Source organism: Chelonia mydas, chromosome 13, assembly GCF_015237465.2.
Source record: "Chelonia mydas isolate rCheMyd1 chromosome 13, rCheMyd1.pri.v2, whole genome shotgun sequence".
In the NCBI taxonomy this organism is placed as follows: Eukaryota; Metazoa; Chordata; order Testudines; family Cheloniidae; genus Chelonia; species Chelonia mydas.
In genome coordinates, this window is record NC_051253.2 from 13751629 (window position 1) to 13779277 (window position 27649).

The 27649-nt window shown below is 41.4% G+C and overlaps 1 protein-coding gene across 7 annotated transcripts in view; it reads right to left on the reverse strand.

Moving 5' to 3' along the window:
• Positions 1-16786: 16786 nt before the first annotated feature.
• The window catches only part of DOK5 (docking protein 5), an 85863-nt gene continuing 75000 nt past the window's right edge, over positions 16787-27649 (reverse strand). For 6 of the 7 annotated variants that reach the window (XM_027822296.3, XM_007059758.4, XM_043527199.1 and 3 more), the window contains 2 exons: positions 23942-24062; positions 16787-18856 (listed from right to left, as the gene is read on the reverse strand). In XM_027822296.3, the coding sequence (XP_027678097.1) occupies positions 18792-18856; positions 23942-24062 (186 nt within the window). In that variant the 3' untranslated portion in view covers positions 16787-18791. The remainder of the gene's footprint in view (positions 18857-23941; positions 24063-27649) is intronic. The other variant, XR_006285462.1, reaches the window with a different exon arrangement.

A 27649-nucleotide genomic window follows, 5' to 3' on the forward strand; every position in this document is an offset into this window, starting at 1 on the left:
TTTCATGCCGTGAACCCGATTGTGCTCTAAATGGGAGAGCTCTTCAGAAGACAGCACTGAGTGAAGAAAAGGAAAAACAAAAGCAAATGGAGAGCTTAAAAATCTACAAAAAGAAAAGGAGTACTTGTGGCACCTTAGAGACTAACAAATTTATTTGAGCATAAGCTTTCGTGAGCTACAGCTCACTTCATCGGATGCATGCAGTGGAAAATACAGTGGGGAGACTGAGATACACAGAGAACATGAAACAATGGGTGTTACCATACACACTGTAACAAGAGTGATCAGGTAAGGTGAGCTATTACCAGCAGGAGAGCGGGGGAGAAAAAAAACCTTTTGTAGTGATAATCAAGATGGGCTATTTCCAGCAGTTGACAAGAATGTGTGAGGAACAGTGTGTGTGTGTGTGTGTGGGGGGGGGGGGAATAAACATGGGGAAATAGTTTTACTTTGTGTAATGACACATCCACTCCCAGTCTTTATTCAAGCCTAAGTATAAATTTATTAGTCTCTAAGGTGCCACAAGTACTCCTTTTCTTTTTGCGGATACAGACTAACACGGCTGCTACTCTGAAACCTGTATCCAGTTTGCAAATTAATTCCAATTCAGCAGTCTCTAGTTGGAGTCTGTTTTTGAAGTTTTTTTGTTGAAGAATTGCCACTTTTAGGTCTGTAATCTAGTGACCAAAGAGACTGAAGTGTTCTCCAACTGGTTTTTGAATGTTATAATTCTTGACATCTGATTTGTGTCCATTTATTCTTTTACGTAGAGACTGTCCAGTTTGCCCAATGTACATGGCAGAGGGGCATTGCTGGCACATGATGGCATATATCACATTGGTAGATGTGCAGGTGAATGAGCCTCTGATAGTGTGGGTGATGTGATTAGGTCCTATGATGGTGTCCCCTGAATAGATACGAGGACACAGTTGGCAACAGGCTTTGCTGCAAGGATAGGTTCCTGGGTTAGTGTTTTTGTTGTGTGGTGTGTGGTGTGTGGTTGCTGGTGAGTATTTGCTTCAGGGTGGGAGGCTGTCTGTAAACAAGGACTGGCCTGTCTCCCAAGATCTGTGAGAGTGATGGGTCGTCCTTCAGGATAGGTTGTAGATCCTTGATGATGCGTTGGAGAGGTTTTAGTTGGGGGCTGAAGGTGATGGCTAGTGGCGTTCTGTTATTTTCTTTGTTGGGCCTGTCCTGTAGTAGGTAACTTCTGGGTACTCTTCTGGCTCTGTCAATCTATTTCTTCACTTCAGCAGGTGTACTGTAGTTGTAAGAACGCTTGATAGAGATCTTGTAGCTGTTTGTGTCTGGCTGAGGGGTTGGAGCAAATGCGATTGTATCGTAGAGCTTGGCTGTAGACAATGGGTGGTGATGTGTGGTCTGGATGAAAGCTGGAGGCATGTAGGTAAGCATAGCCATTAGTAGGTTTCCGGTATAGGGTGGTGTTTATGTGACCATCACTTATTAGCACCGTAGTATCCAGGAAGTGGATCTCTTGTGTGGACTAGTCCAGGCTGAGGTTGATGGTGGGATGGAAATTGTTGAAATCATGGTGGAATTCCTCAAGGGCTTCTTTTTCATGGGTCCAGGTGATGAAGATGTCATCAATGTAGCGCAAGTAGAGTAGGGGCATTAGGGGATGAGAGCTGAGGAAGCGTTGTTCTAAGTCAGCCATAAAAATGTTGGCATACTGTGGTGCCATGTGGGTACCCATAGCAGTGCCGCTGATTTGAAGGTATACATTGTCCCCAAATGTGAAATAGTTATGGGTGAGGACAAAGTCACAAAGTTCAGCCACCAGGTTTGCCATGACATTATCGGAGATACTGTTCCCGACAGCCTGTAGCCCATCTTTGTGTGGAATGTTGGTGTAGAGGGCTTCTACATCCATAGTGGCTAGGATGGTGTTTTCATGAAGATCACTGATGGATTGTAGTTTCCTCAGGAAGTCAGTGGTGTCTCGAAGGTAGCTGGGAGTGCTGGGAGTGTAGGGCCTGAGGAGGGAGTCTACATAGCCAGACAATCCTGCTGTCAGGGTGCCAATGCCTGAGATGTTGGGGCGTCCAGGATTTCCAGGTTTATGGATCTTGGGTAGCAGATAGAATACCCCTGGTCAGGGTTGTAGAGGTGTGTCTGTGTGGATTTGTTCCTGTGCTTTTTCAGGGAGTTTCTTCAGCAGATGGTGTAGTTTCTTTTGGTAACCCTCAGTGGGATCCGAGGGTAATGGCTTGTAGAAAGTGGTGTTGGAGAGCTGCTGAGCAGCGTCTTGTTCATATTCTGACCTCTTCATGATGACGACAGCACCTCCTCTGTCAGCCTTTTTGATTATGATGTCAGAGTTGTTTCTGAGGCTGTGGATGGCATTGTGTTCTGCACGACTGAGGTTATGGGGCAAGTGATGCTGCTTTTCCACAATTTCAGCCCGTGCACGTTGGCGGAAGCACTCTATGTAGAAGTCCAGTCTGTTGTTTCGACCTTCAGGAGGAGTCCACCCAGAATCCTTCTTTTTGTCGTCTTGGTAGGAAAGTCTCTGTGGGTTAGTATGTTGTTCAGAGGTGTGTTGGAAATAATCCTTGAGTCGGAGACATCGAAAATAGGATTCTAGGTCACCACAGAACTGTATCATGTTCGTGGGGGTGGAGGGGCAGAAGGAGAGGCCCTGAGATAGGACAGATTGTTCTGCTGCACTAAGAGTATAGCTGGATAGATTAACAATATTGCTGGGTGGGTTAGGGAACCACTGTTGTGGCCCCTTGTGGCATGTAGTAGTTTAGATAGTTTAGTGTCCTTTTTCATTTGTAGAGAAGCAAACTGTGTGTTGTAAATGGCTTGTCTAGTTTTTATAAAGTCCAGCCACGAGGAAGTTTATGTGGAAGTTTGGTTTTTTATGAGAGTATCCAGTTTTGTGAGTTCATTCTTAATCTCTCCCTGTTTGCTGTAGAGGATGTGGTAACATCCATTGTTTCATGTTCTCTGTGTATCTCAATCTCCCCACTGTATTTTCCACTGCATGCAGCCGAGGAAGCGAGCTGTAGCTCACAAAAGCTTATGCTCAAATAAATTTGTTAGTCTCTAAGGTGCCACAAGTCCTCTTTTTCTTTTTGTGGATACAGACTAACACGGCTGCTACTCTGAAACCTTAAAAATCTAGTAAGATAATTAAACTCTAATTAAATGCTAGGTTCTCACTTCAAGCAATGGATTATGCAATTTAAGCAATTTTCCACAAGGATTTGACAGTCACGTGTTGCAAAGGAAAAGCAACTTTGGATTGATTTTGTTTCACTCTGTAAACAAGTAAATTGAATAATCCATTGGAGAAACAGTTATAAATAACCGACCCCCAAATAAAACTAAATGAAATTTATTTTATATATTGCTGCTCTAGTTGAACCCCCGCTTCAATCAATCCTTATCATCGAACTGCAAAAGGTTGGCAGAGATCTGCCACGCCAGAACTTTATGCTCATAAATATTTGTTGTTTGGCTGTCTTATCTGGAGAAAAGAAAAATATGAAACTAGAGACATGGGCAAAAACAACGAGGAGTCCTTTTGGCACCTCAGAGACTAACACATTTATTTGGGCATAAGCTTTCATGGGCTAGAACCCACCTCATGGTTTTTAGGGAAGAGGAGGACTTGCCACCGTTACAATTAAACATCTCACTCTTGCTGCAGATTTTTTGACATCCTTTAGACAGGTTGCCGAGAAGCGCCTTTGTATAGATTATAAGTGTGTCAGGGGGAAAAGGGTTAACACTGTAAAAAAGGATTATTTTTTTTAAATGTGCAGTTAGCACACAGGAAAGGAATTGGCTTGACAGTCCTTCAGATTGAAATCCTTCTGAACATTCACTGCCTGGACAGTAGCAGCCATCTTGTCTGAACCATCAATGGGCACCATCCCTAGCCTGGAGGGACCACCTCTACAGTGAGAGCATAGTGCAGTATCCATGCTAATTCATTCATTGCCAGCTAAGGAGCAATTTTGGTCATGGATTTATTTGATAACATTGAAAAATAGACTGAGACTCTTACTGAGACCGGTGCAGCCTTGCCTGGAAATAGTGTGCCTTATTGAATGGGATGCTGGACTGGGATCCAAAGGATTCTGTCCTCATATCTGCCACTGGCCTGCTGTGTGGCCTTGCAGTAAGGTCACTCCACCTCCCTGTGCCTCAGTTTCCTTATCTGTAAGATGGGGATAGTGGTACTTCCCTCCTTTGTAAGAGGATTTGAGATCTATGGGTGAAAAATGCTGCATAAAAGCTATGCATTATTAATATTATTACACCAATTTCATTTAGTCCACTGAACGTCAATCAGATGTTGACAGCTTTCAGTACACAGCCAGGTTCCAAGGAGTTTTAGACAGTCTGAGGGGTGGGCAGATGTACTCTTAGAGAACTTAAAGCCTGAAGTTATGGCAGATCACCTAATGATTGATTTTATAAACTTCTTAATCACTGTAGTATCTAGACGCTAGTACCACATTCAGGGTTGCATGTTGGGATTCAAGACACTACCAGTCCCATGACACAATTCATAGGGTAGATATTTTCCCCAGTCTTTATGGCAAAATATCACATCCTTCCATGGCTAAGGTAGAGTCTCTTGTGTTGGCTGCTGCTCTGCACCCTAGAAGTCTGTATTTCGGTGGTGAAATGATCTCTGTCATTATAATGGTCCTGACTCTTCATTCTGCTGGATCTATACTTGGCATAGGAGCAGGGCAGGGATATCAGAGACAGCGTTGCAGAGCCCATATTTGAGACCACCCGCTCAGAGTTACTTTAATTTGCCCTTGGCAACCTGTGGTCTCAAGGTATTCCACCAGCAGAATATAACTAGAGCACAGCAGTGCTTTGGCCACATCCATTTTGGTGGTAGCTGCAAGATAGGGTGGTGTTGAGCCATCATGCCAGCTACATTAGGGTTATTCTTTAGAGGCCAGATTCATCACCTTTAAGGGCCCTTTTATACCTCTGGAGGGTCACAGTAAGTCTATTAACATAACAGAAAATCTGTCCAATATTTGCTAACACTAGGAAATACTTTGGGATAAAGGTTACTGTATGCATGCAGGGTTTTACGGTTATCAGTGGAAGTTCTGTGTCTGGAACAAAAACATGATTTGGCCTCTTACTTAAAGTGCATGAGGTGTACTTAGCTCTCATTCTGTGCCAGGGAATCCAAGGGAAAAGGGACCATGGACACTTTTTTGACATACCCTAGCAAAGTTCTCTCACTGCGGCACATTGCTGCAAGGTGGGATGCTACTGTATGAGGAAGAGAGCCATAAATCTACTCGCAGTACCCTTGGCATCAAGACACTAGAAAATAACATTATTAATACTAAATGTAGATGGCATTTTATCGAACTAAATTATAACTAAAAATAGAGCTCATGCATCATTAATGCCATAAGGCTTTCATAGGAGTCATTACATGTTTATGGAAAAATGAGGTGTTTATGCAGATATTAACTCAAGTTTTATAGATAATATATTTTACAGAGGACACGTCTTCATCACAAAGGGTTTTGTAAATCATTGTGGTTTGCATAAGTTTTATCTCGCTATGTAAAATGAAGAACTCTTTGTTCAGTGAAAGATAAATTTTCTTAACAAGTGAATTTCTTAGTATATCAACTCATTGACCTCCTCTACAATGCTCAAATAAATTTGTTAGTCTCTAAGGTGGCACAAGTACTCCTGTTCTTTTTGTGGATACAGACTAATACGGCTGCTACTCTGAAATATACATTGCCTGTTATCCAAGGATCAAAACCCTTTTTGGCACTATTAAAGCCTATAACTTCCCCACTCCTGATTAATATAAAGGACACAGATGATGCATCCAGCCCTGGGTGGAGTATGGAAGCCTTTTAACAGATCACAGCACAACACAAAAGTTTAGGATAGGAAGGGAAGAAAAGCATATGCAGTAGAAATTTGAAGGGAAAGTCAGGTAATTAGTTAATTTAAATGTGGCCAGAATGCAACTCCACTCTTACAGAAAGTACCATGGGATCTATAATGAGCACAAGTAATTAGTGTCTGTTTTACATCTAATCTGAAAGGCAGCATGTCCAATAGCACAGCCTTCCTTAGAGATGTAGGTGGCCCTCATTACTGTAGTATCTGTGCACCTCACAGTTATCAACGGGTCTTTATGTTCACAACACCTATGCGAGGTAGGGAAGTGCTAACTCCTAAAAGAGGAGGAAACAAGTTTAAGTGATTTACCCAAGATTATACAGGAAGTCTGTGGCTGAGCTGAGAATTTAACCCAGGTTATCCACTGGACTGTCCTTACTCTAACACCCTGCTGGAGCATTGCTTCAGAGTTTGAAGGAGAAAGGAAACCTACTGAATACTACTCCCATTTACTTCAGCACCTTCCTGGGAGGTCTCCAATCCAAGGGCAGTCATCCGCCTGACCTTGTTTAGCAGCAATGTTCAACCTGTGGGCTGCAAGCTCTAGGGACACGATGAATCTCTTCCCATTCCATGATTTCAATGTTCAGTGGAAATGGATCTGCTCAATTCCTGCTGTGAAGTGCTGCAGAACCCACTGCTTCCTTTGAAGTGCTGTGGATGCAGGGGAGCATCAAAGGAGACCATTTCCAAGTAGCTGACTGGGGGGGTATTTGTCACAGGCTTGGTCTCCCACAGCATCCTCTGGGGGTGTGACAGGGCCCCTGTACCCATCTTCCAGTCCTCAGTGTCCAGGTAGTCAGCAGCACAGAGCCAGGTGTGGGAGACTCAGCTGAATCCCCACCGGAGTCCACCCTTGCAGAGTTACCAAACGTCCCCCACCCCCCCAAAAAAGGGGGGTGGGGGGAGAAAACAAAATCTGAAGCAAGCCCACAGCAGGCAAGCCATGATCCAATTCTACACCCACGGGTACGTCACTCGGAAGAGTTCCAAAGCAATCATTCAGAATCCAGATCACCGGCCACTCAAGGAGTTCAGACAGGCAGCAGTTGCACTAGCAGTCCTTGCTCTCTGCCACACTTTCCTCTGGGAGTAGAGGACTGAAAGTCTGTTCCCTCCCAGGCCTGCTGCTAACTGAGTTGGGCTTCCCCTCTTTTAAGCCTTTCTTCCAGGCCTGGAATGCCTTGCAGGTACAACAGGGCAAGCCCATAACAGTTCCTTAACCGTCACCTGGCAGGTGCAGGGTTTGTACACTCCACCACAAGGGATCACAATGATCGAGAGCCCTTAATATCCAGAATGTCTTAGTATCTAAGTAGTCTGCAGCATGTCTTGTCAATAGTGCTGCAGTACATGTGGGACAGAGGAGATATGTGGGACCTGCCACAGGGATGATCTTGCAGCTCTGAAGTCAGTGGGAGCAATGACATTGGTGTCAGTAGACACATAATCAAGCCTTGAATACTTGCATTGCAACTAAGGAATTTTTCTACATGACTGCAAGAGGCACAAATTTGAATCTCCATCTCTTATCTCAGCGTCAGAGGAAAGAAATGCCCTCAAAGACAGCAAGTTCTGTTTCAGTGGAGCTGGGAAAGATTGCAGCAGTGAGTCAATAGATTCTCTTTTGCCAGCTGGAGCATTATCTGTGATTGAGAAGGAAGTCTGGACTGTATGTGAAGGAAAATAAGGATGGTGATAGGGATCAGGAATGGTTTAATTGGGGAGGGGAGAAGAAATACCTCCTTCAAGCGAGCCCCGGAACCTCATGCTGTGTTACGATAGCCACCTGGGAGAACTATGCTGCAGTTGTGTACAGTTAGACAGTCCTCCAGCTAGGTGGGAAGGAGCTGACAAGCAGACAGACAGGACCAATGCTCATTTACATGCTTTGCTTTTCATAAATGTTGCAAGCTGCAGGAGAAATGTGTATAATTTAGGCTCTTCCCCAATTACACCAACCCTCCCTTTTTCATGTTGTGAATCACCCTTCAGTGACAAAGAGAGAGACGCCAAGACGCTTGCTGCTATTTCACAGGCAGAACAATCCCCCACTGTGTGTGATTCAAGAAGAGTCAGCAGCACACCTTTGTTTAAATCCTACTCCATCCTGATCACCATCTGTGTAAGTGGTGGACGTACAGCACATCGGAAATAATTTTGAATCCATAGTTTTCATTTCTGCAAAGGGGAATTGTAGGTCTCCAATCCATTTCCACTTTTATTGTGTTTCTCTAAAAGGTTTCACTGCAGAGATTTCTTTTAGAATAAACCAAATGTTTCACTTTGTTGCTATTGCTATGCAAGCAACACGAAGGATAAAGCGTAGAAGCCTGATATGGCAGAAATGGTGGAAGGTGTTGTAAGATAGATAAAGAAGAAAAAGCACAGGATAGTTTTACTTTATTAGCTATAAACCCCAGTTTAGCCAGAGAGCAAAGAATAGGGCAGATACTGTTAAAGTAAATCGAGTTGTTCGCTTTTTCTATCACAAGGAAACAGTGACACTTAGTGGCGAAGGAGAGTGACACAAATCAACCCCACTCTTTAACAGGGAATTCTCTCAGTTTGATTTCTGGGAAGTTCAAACCAGTTGGGATAAAATAAGAATTGAGCCAACATTTCAGACGAAATGGGAACTGATTGGTTCACAGTTGTTTCTCCCTCAGTTGTCTTTCTTCTGTGTACATGCAGGTCCACTGATTGACACAAGTCCTCGCTAATGACAGCAGTGGAAGAGAGACCATCTAGGAGGTTTCTAAAATAAAGCTTGTTGTCACATCCTTCTTCCAGTCTCATCAGACTCTCTGTTCCCATGCGAGTGCCAGCCTTGGTTTTAGCATTGAAGAGGGTTAGATAGTTTGGATAACCATTTGAATGCTTCCCTGCAGTGAAACCTTTGAAGATCCACCCCAAAACCATCATGTGATAAAAGACCTGGTTGTACAATCCATTACACTCACTAGCCTGGTGCATTTACATTGACTTCAGTGGGTTTACGTCAACCCAGTATCATCTGGTGTATAAGGGCTTGTCTACACTGTGCAGCTTTTAGCCACAAGGCTGTGTTGACACAGCCTTGTTGCTAAAAGTCAGAGTGTGTAAACGCTTTTTTTCGGTAGTTTGTAACGAAGGGAGCAAGTCAGACTTGAGCTAATTTCACATGTGTGATTTGGGGATGGTGTCAGTTTTGTTTGAAGCAGCCACATATTTCCTCTATTGCTATCACTACGATGATTTTCTTATCTATTGTACTCATATGCCCCCGTTATCACAACATCTGAGCTCATCACAAACTTGAATGCATTCATCCTCATAACACCTGTGAAGAAGGGAAGTACTGTTTATCCTCACTTTAGAGATGGGGAATTTGGGGCCCAGAAAATAAATAGGTGACTTGACCAAGGTCACAGACAGTTTGTGGCAGAGCAAGGAATTACATCCAGGTCTCCAGACTTTCAGGCTAGTATCCTAACCATTAAACAATCCTTCCCCTCAAGATTTCATTGGGCAAATTGCACCAATGCACACTAGGGAAGTGTTATGTGTGCCAGAAGTGTCCACATGGGCAGTTAGTTTGTGACACACTGATGCACCCTTGAATTTACACCCCAGTTATGTCACTTTAGTCCACCATGCGGACAAGCCCTAAGTACTTCAAAATATGGCCCAAAGTTACCAAGAAAAGCAATGAATTTTTCTTATCAAGTATACTTGCTGGCATTTGGAAATTAAATGGGGAAGTGTAACATAATCAAGATAACCTATGTTAGAACTCTAATTAGAGCCATTTGTTTGGAAGCTGTTTTTCTTTAACTATTATGTGTTTGGTGGTAATGATAGAATATTCTGTAAAAACAAGAAAATGTTTCATTAATGTTCATGGCAACGGAAGATCAATCTGTACTTGTGAAAGTTAATGAATACACAGAAATATCATATAGTCACCTGTGATCTCAGTGCATAATAATGCTACTGCTTCAGGCACTCTTCAGCATAGCAACAGGGCTCAGACACACCTATTTTAGCATTCAGATTATTTGTGTGGTTATTTAGTTAATGGTAACAAGACTGGAAGTTGCAAACTTGAAGAGCTGCTGATTTTCTTAAAATCAACTAAAGCTGTTCACACCGCCTACACAAAAACAAACACACAAAACAAAACCCCACCACCAAAATATTAATGCAATAGGCCAATGGTGAAAAAATATGGAGGTTTAGTTTTAACATTGTAATTATCGGGGGGTTTTCTGTGTGTGTTTTTGTTTTAAATTCTCTAAATACATAGCTTCCAAGGACACGTACAACCAAATTTTTGAAGGTAGGTACAATTAGGGCTCGTCAAAATAGTCTGAATTTTGAATTTGACTTCTGTTTAACTGAAAACAATTGATTACAATTTTCAATAAGGATGTTTGTGTTTTGCAACCAGCGCTGGAGACAATGCACAAATGCCTACCCATCCGCTATTATCTCTGCACACACATCATATTGGCCAATTCTGCTGTATGTACAATTGGTTGATTTGCACAGCCATATATTACACTGGACATAAATGCGGGTTATCATAGTTACACCTTGGCGGCTTGATTTAAAAATGTGTGTGTGTCTGTGTATGTGTGTACACGTGTGTGTTATCCTGCCTCTCATTTGCCTGCATGAAGAATGTGGTATGTATGCACGTGATTGAGAATGATGGATATTTACGTATGTATCTAAAAATTATTAGTATGCTCGCAAATTAGATACATTATTCAGGATGCAATATGTGTCTGCAGCACAACCACATACTTTCAAAATCAGGCCCATATTTCTAGTGAAAATATTTAAACCTCATTTTCCCCCTTTGAATGTGTTAAATATAATCTAAAACACAGAAATATGCTTGACTGTGTAAAGAAACAGAGGACAATCAAAGCATTAGAAAGAATCCTGTGAAGGTCTCAAAATTACATCCTTGCTTCAGCACTGCTTCCATTCCCTTTGTTGTCAGTACTAAGTACAGCCTCAGGGATGGAGCAATTGTCCCACTCTGAATTTACATCTATAAAGAAGAAAGTCTATTCCCAGAGCCAAAAGACGAACTTCTGACATTAAAAACCACTAAATGTCTATCTTTAGTTTCTGGAAAGGGCAATCCTAATGAGACACAACGACAGAACCACATTTGGCTCTGTCTTAAGACCCTGTATTCTAAGAGACAATCAAATACAGCTGAAGAGCGGTAATTTGCTTTGTATTGGCTATACTAAATATGTTCAAGGAAAATCAAATTAAAATGGTCTGGGATGCCATGACTTTACTTCCAGGGATGCAGATAGTGATTTTTTTCCCTGATGTACTGGAGATCTAATTCAAGTGAAGTCTTAAAACATTATCCCGCCCCCCCCCCCCCCGAGTACTGCCAAGGTCAGTGCCAGCTTGGGTTACCTGCTGTGTTGCTGCTGGTTAAGTAGTGCAGACCTGCCCATGAGCGAGAGAGACTTGCACAGTTCAGAATACTTTCTCGTTGTGATTTTGGACTGAAGTGTAATTCGCTTGGCAAGTCACTTCCTTTTCATTTCCTCTCCTCTTCCAGCCCCAGATTTATACTTCCCTTTCCAAGTTTTGCCCCAGAAGACTATTCCTCAGTAGTGAAAATATTCCATGCTGATAAATACATGCTGATCTCTTTCAGGGGGAGGGAGAGTGAAAGGACACAGTCCACCACCATTCTGTCAGATCTATGTGGAACTGCAGTTTGACAAATAGCATGTTACTTATGTCCAATGGTGAAGGTTACACAGAGCTCCAGGCTGCCCTTTGGAGGGCATGCATATTGGCTGTCTGCTACATGTACTCATGCTGAATATTTTTGTTCTTAAGTGTTTATAGATGTGCTGAATTTCCATCGCCCCAAAGTTTGGAGGGAAAGCAAGCTGGGGGAGGCAGAGTTCAAATGGGAGGATCTGGGTGGTAGAACTGCTGTAGTCTCTCTGCTCGTATCTAGCCCACCCACTGTGCAGCAGGATTATACCTCTTGTTTGGGTGGATGACTGTTCTGTGTGGCAGGTGGAAGCAGAGAATGGGAGAGCCACGGGAGAAATAATGCTGCATGGATCCTACTATCCTTTTTCCCTGATCCCAAGGGGATCCATAAGGGCCAGGACCCAACTATTACGTTTCTAGCATTCTTCCCATTATACATCTGCTCAGTGCTCAATCCAGTGGATTAGCTATTCTATTTCTATACAACTATTGTATCAGTTAGTAAATATTTTAAAGCCCGTCTGGATGAATCATACGCTATCACCCAAAGATTCATCACTGTTCTCAACATTACATGGAAAGAGACTTCTAGGCACTTTACAATAAGACAATTAGAATTCAGTTCAAAACACACACAAACTTTTCTCCCACCCCCCATAAAGCCCTGGGCAATTTGGGTGGGCATTCTCTCTCACTCAGCTTAACTAATGACCCCTCGAGCTGATTTGTCTGGTGATGATGTCAAAGATAAATAACCCACCAAATTCATCCTGATCTGTTATCATAGCTATACATTTAGCTAACTGTTTGTGACAGATTTTTGACATTAAATGTCATAAATGATATGGCTGAAGAGTACAAAGTATTTGAAGGGAAAGTTACTTTTAGGTCATTTTCCCCACCCTGCAGACAGTTCCACTAACAGGGAAAAGAATCAGACCCCACTGATTTAAGGACCCTTCACTTAAAGACCAAGGTCACAGTATTTTCTGTCTTCTTTATAATTGGACTGTTCAACCATAGGTAAAATCTTACCATATCAATCACTGCATGAATGAAGGCTGAATAAAAGCATTTACTGAACTGTCACATCTATGATAAAACAGCATGTGCTGTCAGCTTTAAAGGGAATCCATTAATGGGACAAACCTTAAAGATAAATACTAGTCATAGCATGCCCTTAAGATCACTTATTTATGGTCGCAGTCCATAAAAAATAAAACAGAATAATATCCTTGTTTACTGTAAATTGAGCTTATCTTAGAACTGAACAGTGTATCACACAACAGGGGTGTATTGATTTCCCCCTTCACAAGTACATGCTGCCATTCTTCTCAACACTTTATGTCAGGCTGCTTTTCTCTATCACTCTCAGTTCTGCTAGTTTTACTTTCTAGGAGGTGGATACTAGCAATTTATATTTCTATAGCGCTTTGCATCCTGAACAATCCCAAATGTATCAAAACAATATACAAACAAGGGACCCAAGGCTGATTTTTTTGTTTGTTTTTACATGCACGTGTGGTCCTATTTGGAGTCAAGGGCAGACACCACAAAGAAATCAAGGCTTGGTGTGGAGATTGAACTAGCTGCCCACCCTTCTCACAGGGTTGAGGCACATTGCTAGGGAAAGTGTGGGGAAGCTTAGACTGCTTCTGACTGTGCTATGTTTGATTTAAGGATACAGAACACGAGTCTCCTGGGCTCTTAGTGTTTCCTTTCACCAGAATAAAATTTTAGAGAAAAGCCTACAATGAACCCCCCTCTCCCACAACATCCTTGAATAGGTCCAAACCCTGGAAAAGACTAACTTGTATTTGAAAAGTTGTTCATTTGTCAGATGTATGACTGAACCTCCAGGGGATTCAATGTGAAATCAATTATTAGAGCTGGTCAGGAATTTTTTAAATGAAACTTGTGTCAGAAAACGCGGATTTCTCAAAACTGAAACTTTTCAAAGCATTGTATCATTTCAGTGAGGAAGTTTTTCACGTCTAGGATGGAATCTTTGGTCAAAATGTACATGTGCATGTCACCAATAACCCAGGGATGAGGGAGACTCAGGTTCAAGTCCTTATCCTCTGGATTATTGGCTAGTCTAGAGTGGGGATGTCTCCTTGGGGTTTTTCATGAAAAGCCCTGAAAAGTCTCCATTTTGTCCTGATGTGCAACAAATTCTCAATTTATTTTTTGTGTGAAATGGAATTGTTTCACAAACAGCCCTATTAATGATTCATTTCAGCCCAAATCAGCTAAATGGTTACTTGCTTATGTACCTCAGAACAATGTTAAGAAGAGTGGAATTAATGTGTTCCCTTAACAGCCAACCTGTTCTATTTTTTCCTTCATATCAGCATTTTTACCTTCATTATTTCCATAGTAAATCTTCTTTTATGCCCCTGCATACCTTCATTTTGTTTTATTGGCTTCCAGTTTAGAAGAAACGACTTTGGTTTAAAAAACCCCCACCATAACATAAACAACACATTTTGTGCTTTTCTGTAGTTTGCTTAGCTTTGTGGGGGGGGGGAGTGGGTAGAATTGTTCATTCTTCTGAGGCAACTCTCCAGAAAGTCAGTATTGGGTCTCTAATTCAGCAAAGTACTTAAACACATGATTTATTTCAGACATATGCTTAAAATCAATGAGATTACAGACTTGCTTAGAGTTAAGCATGTGTTTAAGTTTTTATGACTCCTGAGAAAAATATGTAAACATAAACATTAAATTCCCATAAGTGATTTAGAGGCCCAGTCATGAAGAGACACATTGAGAAACAAAATCAAGAGGATTATTTACGTGAATAAACATTTGCAGAATTGTTTCCTATAATTACACAAGCCATTGACAAATTTTCCAGGTGTGGTTACCGAAAGGTAGACACCTAAATAAAGTATCTAATTTTAAGGACCAAAATTTGAAAATTTTGGCCTATGTTTTGTTTTTGATTGAAATAAAAAAATTACACTACTGTCCATTCCTTTTAATATATACAATTTCCCTAACTTTTTACTGTTTTCCTTTTACAAGTGAATATTGTCAGCAATCCCATAAGCACTAAATCTGACCAGACTATTCTTGTTAGCTCCGCCACAGTAACATGTTTCCTGGAAATGGAAACAGAACACCATACTCACTGAAGTTGTAATAACCCTTGTGAGTTTGTACATGGTAGGGACACAAAGCGCATTTATCTCCCCATTCTGCCATAAGCATTGGATATAAGCTTCATTCACAATTGCAGACCTTGAACGTTCTTGAGTACACGGAGCTCAACACACCAAATACAGATGTGGGTGGGTAGAGTGGGGAGGGGAGGTAACAGGCTATCTCCTTTCAGCAAGCTACAGAGGGGAGTGTTTGCTGCATCTCCATAAAGCTTATAGCAACAGCATGCTCCCCTCATGCACAGTGAAGCTCTAGCCAGCTTCTTGCCAGCCTCAGGTATGCTGCCTCCAGAGTCCGAATGCGGTAGTGAACTTCTGCATCACCCCAAATGCAGGGCAGGGCCTAAAATGCACAACTGAGTCTAAAGCTAGACATTTGTCAAACAAGCTCATTGATAAAAGTCAGTGTATATCTTGCTCCCTATTGGTGAGTGAACATTACGCTCAACCCTTCCTTAATCCAAAACTATTTAATGTAGGGTTAAGGGGAATGTAATAGCACATACTTACTAGAGCATTCCCTTGCCTGGCGCTCTGCAGCAACCACTCAAACTCTGTGTCCATTGTGGTCTTCTGCTGCTCTGCACAGCTCCAACATCCTCCAGGTGGCAATGACTTAACACTCTAGCAGGTCCTTTACAGTTGTATCCCTTCTGGGATTCCCGGTGTTGCAAACCAATAACTTCCAACAAATTAAAAAGGGTTCCAGACACAAGATCTTCCTCCCACCTGGGCTCTTAAGTCTCAATTTCCCAGAGCCCAAACTAAACACAAAGAAACATAACTACCACCCTTCCTGGGCTCAATTCCCTGCAGATTCTTCACTCTTTCCCAGGATCCATAGAGATCTTCCTCACTATTTTTTACAAAGCACCATCTTCCATGGCTTTCTCCATGGAGGCCCAGTTCTTCTCAGTCCACTGTCCCTCAGGGCTTCTTCCCTGGTGACCTTCCCCTTGTCTGTCTCTTTTCAGGCTGCATCCTTACATACATCCGCCTGAGCCTGGGCCATTCCCAAGCCCTGCTTCACAAGCTTCTTTCTCTCCAGTTACCCTCTCCCTTCAGGGCTAGTCACATGAGAAACAAGCCTCTCCTTGCAGCAGCTTACCTTCTTCTCAATCAAGCTGCCCTAAAAGACTGTGAGATCACCCAGCTTTTTCACACCTGCACTTAAACCAGACCCACACCATGTAACCCTCAGCACATCAGGATCAGTTGGGAGGGTGTCTGCTCACAGGCAATGCTGACCCTGACTCTCCTTAAAGGGCCAGCCACTTGTGACAGGTAAAAGCGATGGCATCACAATCATATCAGACTCAGCACATAACTGACCAGGCTCCACATGAATCATTTGGCATCCTTTCTCATATAGTATTTCCAAAACCTGCTCACACAATGAATGCATAGATATGTCTAAGGACCTGATGTCTAAGGACCTGACCTACTCCAGTTTAAATTCAGAGTAACTCCCCCGAAGCTGGTGAAATTATTAAGTAAAAATTAATCAGGCCTTATTTATTAGCTCAACTCTGACTTCACTGAGCTTCCTTCTAATAATGTTCATAGGTCGAAATTATGAGGTCTTTGCTAATAAAAATCTCATTGTAGGCGGTCACCACAGCAAAATGGTATCTCCCATAAACATTCCAGCCATTTCTTTCACCCACTTCTTTCTTCTGTTTCCCACTGTATTTCTTGTTGTGTCTTCAGCTCCAAAACTCTTCCATGTTTTCATAGCTTGTACGCTCTCGAAGGGAAGGACTGTGTCTTGTACAGCACCTACCATAATGCAGACTTTGGGCTTTGTGACCTTTGGGCATTATGATATTCTAACATAATAAAATTGATACCCAAGAATAAAATTGTAGATAAATTGGGAGAAAATGGGTTAAATTCTGAATATTAAAATCTATGACAGTATCATGGTTTATTATAAAAGACCATGATTCCTTTTAAGTATTGTAAAAGGTCATCATTTTCCTGGAATAGACATCTAAAAGTGAAATGAAAACCTTTTCACAAAACACTTTACTCGAGACAGGGACACGGGTGATAAGGATTCTAGAAATTCCACAGGCAGAAAGACAGATAATCAAAACCATTTATCAGACATTTGGAGTATGGGTAAAATGGGACTCAGATCTAAACCACCCTGCTTTGGGTTTTGCAGAACCTAAACATGACCAGCACATTTCTGCAAAACCCAAACCACCCCTTCTATCTTGCCTTGATGCTGAACACACACAGTCAAACCAGAGCCATTTACTTCAACATGTGAACTTTGTGGGAGTTGGTTGAATGGGACCAGGATCTGAACCCACCTTGGGTTTGAATTTGCAAAAACAGCACCGTCTCTAGCGGCAAAGGGAAAAAGCTCTTTATGTAAGTAATAGGTTTCAGAGAGAGACTGATCTGGCTTCTGGCATTGTAAGCAGACTGATTGCTATTTCCCCTGCATGTCACTTTAGTTCTTCCAGTTTAAAAAAAAAATCATCATACAATACTTGTTTGATTTAAAAAAAAATGGATTTTATAGATGCCACCATCTTACATTTCGCTGATACATCCTGGTAAAGAGTGCTAGTGCTCATTTCAAGGGAAATTTCATGTTCCTGTCAGTTTCCAGATGACTTGGGCATGTGTGGGTTTACTGATACTGAAGTGAGCATTGCCTGAAGATGCAGGAGTGGCTTCTAGAACCTATACATTTTAGGACCGACTGTGGCTGGAGTTCAAGCTACAAGTGCCCATCATTTGGAGGAAAATAAACCAGTTGTTCACCCTTGCTCTTTCTCATTGACTTATTAGCAAATTTTATTAACTACTGTTAAGAGTCTGTATCACTACACATAGCTCCCTCATTTATGAAATATCAGAACAGTCAGAATTATTCACTATGGGTCTCCAATTCCCCATTTAATGCCCATAAACTGGCTATCCAGTTAACGCAATATAAAACACACAAAACACAACTGTTGGGTGAAAAATTCTGTCCAACTTAATTAACATTCTAATATCATATCTGTGAATGCAGCACTTAAAGGGATACTGTCAAACACAGTAGCTAGGACACAAAATGTGACCACTGCCACAAAATTATTTGGAGCTCATGGGATAAAGACTGTGGAAGTTACTATTCTGTTTCTCTAAATTCATCACAAATCCTAAAGAATGGCAATTCTTTGGGAGAGATCCAAAATAACCCAGTTTCCCTCTGCTTACTCATGAGTGGCTGTTGCTTGACATTATTCTCTGAGCTGACTGCACTGCTGATTCTGGCATTCACACGGAAAAGCACAACATTGGGGGAAAAGGTTTTATTTTTAAACACCACAGAGTTGGAAATAAACATGGAAAAATTAAAGAAACTTTGACAGTGTCCTTTTAAAAGTCTACCAGGACTCAAGGAGACTTAGCACAGGAAAAACAGATCCAATTGCTGCTTAAAACTGGCCATCATTTCTGAAAGTACTATGGTCACAGATTAGTCTTAACCAATAATGTTAGCAACTAAAGGGTAAGAGTTACAACAAACAGGAACCATGAGATTGCTGGCACAGCTGACATCAACAAACACGATGCGGAAACAGACTAAATGGTATCACAGTACTCCACATCATAAGACAAATTCATATATTTGCAACATATATCTATCATATAAAAACATTCAGTAACATTTCTGATTTCTGTCCCCTCCAGGTGTAAAATATTAAATACATTGTGATAGTTGGTTTGGCATTTTTTCAAATATCTACAGTACACATTTCTTTCTTGCCAAGGTTAAAAAAAAAAAAAAAATTGTATTCAAGGACTTAATTCAATCCAAGCTGAATTTTTCAGTATTTCCACCTTTGTTTGCTTGCCGTCATCATTATTATCCACCGGGCCAGGCTGTCACAAGACAGAGAGAGTTTTCAAATCCTTTACAGTCTTTTATCAATGCTCTGATCTGTAAGTGGGGAAAGTGTCTGTTCGATGAAGCTTCAGGGGGCTTGAAACATCTTCATCAAATCAGATGTAAGAGAAAGAAGCACAGTTACTGTACACAGCACTTTATTCGAGAACTAGCTAAAGAATGAGACATGCATTAGACTCACTTTAGTCACTTCAGGGAAAGACTGTCACTGTGCAATCTGCCGCACTGCCCTAGGAGCTGACCAAGAAGGGAATGTAGAGAGTCACATGTCCCTTCTGGGCTCCTTCCTTATTCCAGGGGGAAGCAATCTGATACTGGTCTGTATACACACACACACATATATATATATATATATATATATATATATATATATATATATATATATATATATATATATACACACATACATACATACATACAGGTAGAAGACTGCTTCTCCTGCCATGCTGATTCAGCTCTACTACCTGATTTGCTGCAGGAAGGAGCCAAGGCTCCACCCACTCTCCACCCTCCTGTGAGGAAGGGACAAGAGCGGTCCCATAGAGGCTGCTCTCCCTTCCTTGGTGCGACCCACAAAGTGTTTACCCCATTCAGGACACACAGGGGCTCCTATATCGCCTCACTCTCCTGTGAGAGTGTATAGGACAAGCAGTCATTTTGCCCTAAATTAAATAAAAATGTAAACAGGGCCAAATTGAGCTGCATGTACTCATGCAGAGTGGTGCCTTACTTCAAAGGCCATCCCAGTACGATCCATGGGACTACTCCCTGGAGATGGTCGGGAAATGACAATTTCAACATTAGCAAATCAGTTTCCATTCTGAATCGGAACAGAAAGTCGTAACAGCGAAACATTTCACAAACGAATAGCATACCCAAAGTTTTGATTCAACGTTTCAAAACAAGATCAGGCCATTTTGTTTCAAAATGTCAATTCAAAATGAAAATGTTCATATATTTTGGAAAATTAAAAAAGAAAATTGGAAATTGAATTTTTTTGCTTTCAAAAACTTTCCCTCAGAAAATGTAGTTTTATAGCAATTTTACAAATATCAACCTTCTCCACTTCTCACTTAGTAAAATACTACTCAAAGTGTGTAAGGGTATTGCAATAGGGCCCATGCTTAGCACCAAGTTTATTTTATACTGAGTGTTTCCTTTTCTCTTGGTAACTTGGTGCATTCTAAGATTTTGGTAAACTAAACTGATTACATATGTTACAGGTACTGTGTGAAAAGCAGTTCTAAATGCCGAGTGACACAATAATCCTATTGGGTGTTTACTAATTGGAACACTATTCTATGTATGACTTATTTCTGGAAGTCCCAGGGCTTATCAGAGAATTTAGATCCATTAGCCAGTCCGAGCTGTGGATTTTTTCAAGGATCCTTCTATTTAGTTTATCTAATCTAAGCAATTTTTCAAGTATAAAAATAACAGTTTGTACCAATATTGTCTCCCTATTCATCTTACGTCAAAAACATTGGTGTTAAAGCCCCTTATTAAAGTAATAATTTATCATAAACCACAGTAAGAAAAATCTGCTGATTGTGGGGCAATGTTGCAAACATGTTTTTCTTGTTGTGTCAAAGGCTCATTGGAAGATCATTTTCATAAGCCCTAATTTATGGAGCAAATTCAAACTGGCATTTAAGCAAAGTATTGCTTTTACTCTTCATCCCTTTTTCAAAACATATGGTGCTTTTATATTGTGTCTGCGCCCCCTAGTGTTCAGATAGGTTTCAGAGTAACAGCCGTGTTAGTCTGTATTCGTAAAAAGAAAAGGAGTACTTGTGGCACCTTAGAGACTAACCAGTTTATTTGAGCATGAGCTTTCGTGAGCTACAGCTCACTTCATCGCATCCGATGAAGTGAGCTGTAGCTCACGAAAGCTCATGCTCAAATAAACTGGTTAGTCTCTAAGGTGCCACAAGTACTCCTTTTCTTTTTAGTGTTCAGATAGTCTTCAAAGACAGTAGGGAAAAATCTGCTTAGCTTTGTTTATGAGTTGGTGATAAATGAGGCAAGAGAATGAGAATGGTACACAGGCTATGGCTTGGCAGAACTGGATTTTTTTTTAATAAATTCAATAGATTAATATTAATGTTATATTAAACCTTTTTTTATTTTTATCAATTTAAATTTTCACACTTGCGGGAAGTCACAGGGGGTCTGACAATTATTTCATGACAGTAGATTTGGAGATTCAAAAAGTGAATGTTTTATAACTATTAAAACACAAACTGTCATCATCATAAGTCAAAATATACAAAATAAATATCCTTATATCAAACTCTAAAGTTCTGAAGCAGCATTTTTCTTACTTCTGTAAATTTCAGTCATCCTAGATGGAAAACTTTTTTGCCGGTTTGTGTGTGTACAAATTGTCTGTGAAACTGATGTTTTACAGATTCTTACCAATAGCAATCTAGTCCTGTCAAGCCTATCTGTATCTCAGTGTTGCCATCTCTTGTGATTTTTATCACAAGTCTTGCAATATATGGTAAACCCAGTTCCTGGAGTCATTTGAATGTGAGAATCTCAGCTTTCATTTTAAAAAAATTGTACACCTCATTATTGCAGACAAAAAAAAACTTGAAAACATGAACCCTAAAGGCTCAAAACTAGGTAGCAAATTAAAAGAACCCCACATTTTAACCTCCCCCCCCAAATCCCCATCATTCATGCCAGTTTCATGATTTTTTTAGTTCTAACTTGACATTTGAACACTTGGGGTTGGCAAGTGATATCTGCACTTTGATATCAGAACTGCAGTGTGTGGCCTTACCAGCCCCTACACAGTTCTGCAAAACACACATTTACAACATTTTGTTTTGTTTTTCAGTCATTTAGCTCAAAGTCTGTCCACATGCTCCCTATTTCATGGGACTCAATTGTAGTCAGGCGCAGTAAGGCCTTGACTTCTCCAACTATTTCTCTTTCTGGGACAAATTGTTGCCAACATCCCCATTGTTAAACTTTACAAGGTTGCCAGTAGCCTGCCCTTGTGCATCACCCTGCATGGGCGCCAGACACAACTGCTGTCCCTGAGCTCTCTGAGTGGCATGAATGTTCCCTACTGGTGCTCTCTGCAGTGCAAGCCACGCCAAGATTAGCCTGTCCTTCAATACACTAAACAATTCATGCTGCAGCCTTCTCAGGGTTAGTGCAGCAGGTGTTTTCTTCCTGCAAGTCAGTGAGCTCAGGGAAACATTTTATCTCTGTGGTGCGTGTCAGTGGTGCCTCCTCTTGGGACAATACAACTCTACCCTACTAAGGGTTGTGCCTGGATGATAGAGTCTAGGCCTCTCTCCATTGCCTCTCCAGTATTGACATCTAGCAAAGCTATTTCAATCCCTCTTCATTAACTAAAGGAAACAAAGGAATTGTCCAAGTTTTATTCCAAAGTGCTCTAGAGAGAAAATCAGGCCAGAGGGGTTGTGACAGTTTTTGGTTCCTGACATCCAGTAATCCACTATTGCCTTGTTTCTGTTAAATATTCGGTTAATCCAGTCTGTTTTCAGAATTCCTCTGCTGACGACTCAGAACAGATCCCCAGTCCTCAGTTACTGATCATCATCAATACAGTACCAACCCCGAAACAGCCCGTCAGCTTCATTCCAGCAGATTTAAAATAATAAACTTCACAATGTAAAAATGTAGATGGGAAAAGGTTTCAATTTTAAATTAAAACTATGTGCACAAACTAGAAGGTACTGATTTAGGGCCTGATCCGGAGAGGTGCTGAGCACCCACAATTCCGACTGGAGTCAATAGTAACAAACAAGACAGTCCAGACATGTGATGGAGCTTAACGGAGTTACATAATAGATGTATTTGAACCAAAGGATCTATAATATATTGGAGATGTTGCAGTAAAACCTCCTGGGATCAGCTCGTAAATTGTAAGAGTGGGAATCTCAGAAATGCTCAGCACTGGTCTAACTCTGCTCCTACCGAGCTTGGGGGGAATTTTACCAGTAGAATCAGGTCAACACTGATCATTTTTAAAGATCACATGCCAGACACTAAGGATCGGACCATGTTTTCCTCCATGTTTGTAGTGTCTATGGCACACTCACCATTCAACATTCCTACCTGATAAATTACAGCACTGACTTAGTTATCAAGATAAAGACTCTTACTAGCCACTAGATGTCCCCCAGTGATCATGATAGAGGCAATAATGGGCTGTATGGAACTGCTGAACTACTGACCCCATAGGAAAATCTAACTTTACTCAAAATTGCTCAGGCTCTTCTGAGAAATCTCACAGAATGGTCTGTGCTATCCCTTAGGCTGGCAACGGGAAGTAGATCTGAAATGTGATAGCCAGAGGAACTGCAGTTCCCCTGAGTATGAGGATGCAAGCAAGCAGTTATCCCACTGCTGAACTGGATGAATTGTTCACAGCCAGGCTACTCCACTGTGTGCTTTACTAAGCCGTATTTCCCTGTTTGTTGTTGGAGGGACTGGTGTGAGAGGGTTGGACAAGGAGAAGGGTTAGTGACTGTTAGTGGAGGGATAACACATTTGAGTGGTGGATTAAAAAATCCCCCAGCAAATCATTTCAACTCATTCTGATCATTTCAAATCACTTGATCTTTCCAAACCATTTCGTTATTAGAATAATTTGAATTTGCTGTACTCAATTGACTACTCCCATGAGTAAGGCATGTTCCAGGACCGGACCATAAACGTGCCAACTGCAATTTTTCAAAGGCTTATAACTTGCCCAAATTTGGGCAGATTTTCACAGGGACAGCAAATGATACAGCCCTGACACAAAGGCCACCTGCTGACAAATTCAAGTCCCTGCTCCAAAGCATGGGCGGTGCTAGAGAAAGAAAAAGTTGCTAGAATTTTTTGATATTTTGCGTAGTTTTGTTCTTGGAAATGGCTAAAGCATTTTGGCTGAAGTTTTCCAAAATAATTCAGCCTTGGACAGACACGTGACATAGTAAATTTCCGGCTGAGTGGTCAAAGTGTGGCAAATTATAAGCAACTAATTACAGGATCTTATAATAGGAAAGTGCTGGGCAACCATAAATAGATGGTGCTACCATCCCTGCCTATAACACAATTATTGTTTCCAGTACAATAGGTGTTCAAACCACTCTTTGGTCCGGTTTGTGGCAGTTCGATTCTCCCTGCACCATCTCTCCCTTACCTTGTAGGCCGTACAGCTGGCCCGTACTGTGTTGCCGTGTAATGTGCTGCCAGTAGGCACTCCGGGGCAAGGGCACTATGGTGTTGAGGGAGACAGCTCGCTCGCTCATTTTCATTTGAAGCTGTAAGAAAGGAAAGTGAGATCAGGAGGAGAGCACTACAGCGGTGTTTCTAACACCCACCAGAGCATGTTAATTGTAAGGCAATAGTTGCACAGAAAAACCTGCTGGAGCATTGGGTGAGAATGACAAACACTCAGGTCCGAGACACACAGGTTTATTAATTCAAATCTTTATCTGAACCAGACACATGCCTTAGATTACAATTAGTATTAAAAGCACGAAACAATAGAGATACTGAAAAAGACAATGGCTAGTTACCTTCTCCTAGGGAGCAGGCAGGTCATGATGGACTTCTCCTGTGTCTCCATAGGAGCCCCAACTATCCCTTACAACCTACCACCTTTTTGTATACATCCAAATGACATATTTCATTAGTTCTCTTCCAATCACCACTAAGTAGTATGAATATTCTTTGTTTTATGCAACTCATACAAAATACACTTATAAACTTCAATTGGGATGACTTTTACTGTCCTGGCTATTTTTGTGTTATTTCTAAATTGTTTATTATCACTGATCGTACATTGATGGCACATGCTTGACCAGGCTACTTCTATCTTCTACCTGATATCAAGGACTAATTTTTCTCCAATTAGCTTTTGGCAGCACATTTTGTGTATTCACTGTCCTCCAATTTAAGCACATCCTATGGTGAAAACATCACTGTTGTCCCGTACAGCCGCAGCTGTAAGCAAGTTTACTTAATAACAAGGTCACAAAGACAACACTCATATCAAAACTAGGTTGAAGCCAGCCAAATCAGTACAAATGTCATTTAGAAATGACCCTTATGTCAACTCCCAAGAGGAGCTTCTAATGGAATAATAGCTTTATCCCTCCACCCCCAGCTCTTGCCAAAAGTAGTGTAATTTTATATTTTGCACTGGTAGCAGTGACACAGGAAATTAGGGGCTAAATTCCACAAAGCAGGGCTGGGAGAGGGGTGTGCAAAGGCAGCTTGAAGCTCATGTTTGTGCTTTCTTGGTCCTGGTCCAGCACTAGTTCCCCTGAAGGCTGTTCTGAGCCCCGAACGGTTGAAACAGAAAATCAGTGAAACGTGAGGAATTTCTGGCCACTCCCCCTTTGCCAGCAGCAAAACATCTTTGCCACCAGAGAATTCTACTACTGTGGGGGTCAGCCTGCCTGCGCCAAATGTACTCACAGTCTTTTTCAGCCAGGATGTGATAAGAAAAGGAAAGTCGTTCTTATTTTTTGTGCATAGATTTTTCTTTTCATTATTCTCCATCTCCTCTCTCATCAGCAGGGCAGCAAACATCTTGCCATAACATGCTGCACTGAGGACGACACAGGAGTTCATTGGCTCATCCACACAATAGAATAAATTCATCCCTTGGGCACCTTCATTAAGTTAGACATCTGGGCTTGTCTACACCTATACCTCCCCAAGAGGCAGTAGCTACGTCAATGGGAGAAGCCCTCCCATCAACAGTGGTGTCTACCTCGGAAGTTTGGTCAGTATAACTGTGGATTTTCCACACTCCTGAACAACACAGTTATACCAACAGATGTTTGTAGTATAGGCCAGGGCTCAGTACACAAATGATCAGATTTCCACAGTGAGGAGGGGCACAGAAATACCTAGCTAGGGAGTTGGCATGAATTGGGCCCATTCAAACTTCACTGGCCTGAGGAGAAAGACTGACAAGATCATGATGATTAAATGCAGTACATTAACCGGAAGCTTTCTAAGCAGAACGACTGAGGAGGTGTTGGGGGGTGGGAGGGCATGGAATGGCCAGTACTGTTTTGAGCACAGAAGGCTTTCAGGTGACCTAACAGAATTCACAAACAGGCAGAGGTCAGACAAAGATAAACTGTTCTCATTAGCGACAGAGTCAAGTCAGCACATCATCTAAAAGTTACAATGTGAAGAGTAAACTATGAATGCGAGCAGGGCTATGGCTACAGCATTTCATACAACGAGTTAGAACATCTGGCATGGACTAAGCTGCCAACTAAGGCCACTGAAGCAGTTTAAGACACAGACAGACAGTCTTGTGAAAGAAGAACCCTGTGGCAATGCAGAGGCAGTGCTGGGATACAGCAGAAGGGACCATGCTAAATGTACCCTACCCAGGGGTACAGCTGTCTGAATCTTTCATATCCAATTCATCTTGCTTAGGGATTCATTAGGAACCTGGCCTTGGTTCACCAAGGTAAACCCAGGACACGTGTTGGGTTGATATAGCCTGAGTTAGTGATGAACCCTTTCATCCCTAGCTAGGTGTAAATGGCAGGTTTGGGCTGCATTGTACCTAATTTGGGACTTCACTCAAGCCTAAGACTCAAAATGAAATAAGGTTTGCCTAATAGCTTACAAAAAGACACTGCTGAATCTTGCACAGCTCTATTCAGATAGACCTTTCCTGGCCACTTGCTCTGTATGGCTATTACCACCAATGAACGAATACCATTAATCTGATAGTTGAGGACTTTTAGGTTATGTTGGCATAGTTGCAAGATGGCATGGTTTACAGCTTACCACACATTCATGTCAACAGACAAACATGCAGGACTTCAAACAAGAGTTGCGGTAGTATTACTGTGCCACAGCCTACAGCTTCTTAACCATTTGCTCCCCTGAAAACAGGGAAGCTAGCAAATTACTGTAATTTCAAATCATATTAGTCAACCAAATAAAGCACTTTGAGACACAATACTTTTTTTTAATGACATAGGCAGTTTCTAAAAGGAGACATATCAAATTAAAAATGCAGTAATTTTTTGGCTCTCCTCGAATTTTGTGCACTGAGTGATTGCACCTGCAAGTAGGAGGTATGCAGCCATTTTGCATATGCAAACAAACAATGAATGCACAAATCAGTGAGCCACCTTTTACCACCACTCCATAGGAAAAAAAAAAACCGAGGCACAGACAGAGCAAGTGACGTGGCTCAGGTCAGAGAAGAAGCATGTGCAGAAAGGGAAGAAAAGCAGATCCTGTTCCTTATCCAGTAGATCATCTCTCCCACTCAGTTTGCTCCCAGCTTGAATCAAAACATTTCAAAATAATGCTATTTGTATGTGTCTCTATATTTTGTTGTGTATGAGACCAAAAGTGGAAATAGAGAGATACTGAGTAGTGGACCATTCTTGGGAGATTTTCAGCCCAGCCCAACCTGAAACCTTGTTCTCATAATATTTCCAGCTTAATTTTCAGGCCAAGAAGTTTTGGATGTTCAGAGCACGTTCTAAACTTTTAGATGCTTATATGAACCCCATTGAAACTTTCTCAGCTGTCCCAGCTGCTAATGTAAACAGGATCAAACCATTTCTGGTGTCTTTCAGTTAACAGGTGAACACCAAAAATCAAAGCTTATTAACCTGTAAAACTCAAAAACATGAAATAAAACTTGTACAGAAAAAGGATAACCAAGAATACTAAATATCATCCTACCATTTGATAGTCAACAACACAACATAAAGATTCTCTCCCTTGTGCAGACCTAAACTCTGTCAAACCCTTTCATCTGCAAAAACCTTAGCATATAGACACACCTTACAGCTTCCTCTGAAGATCAGGAGACCCTATGTATTTCAGATCAGGGTAGAAAGCTGTTCCCAGA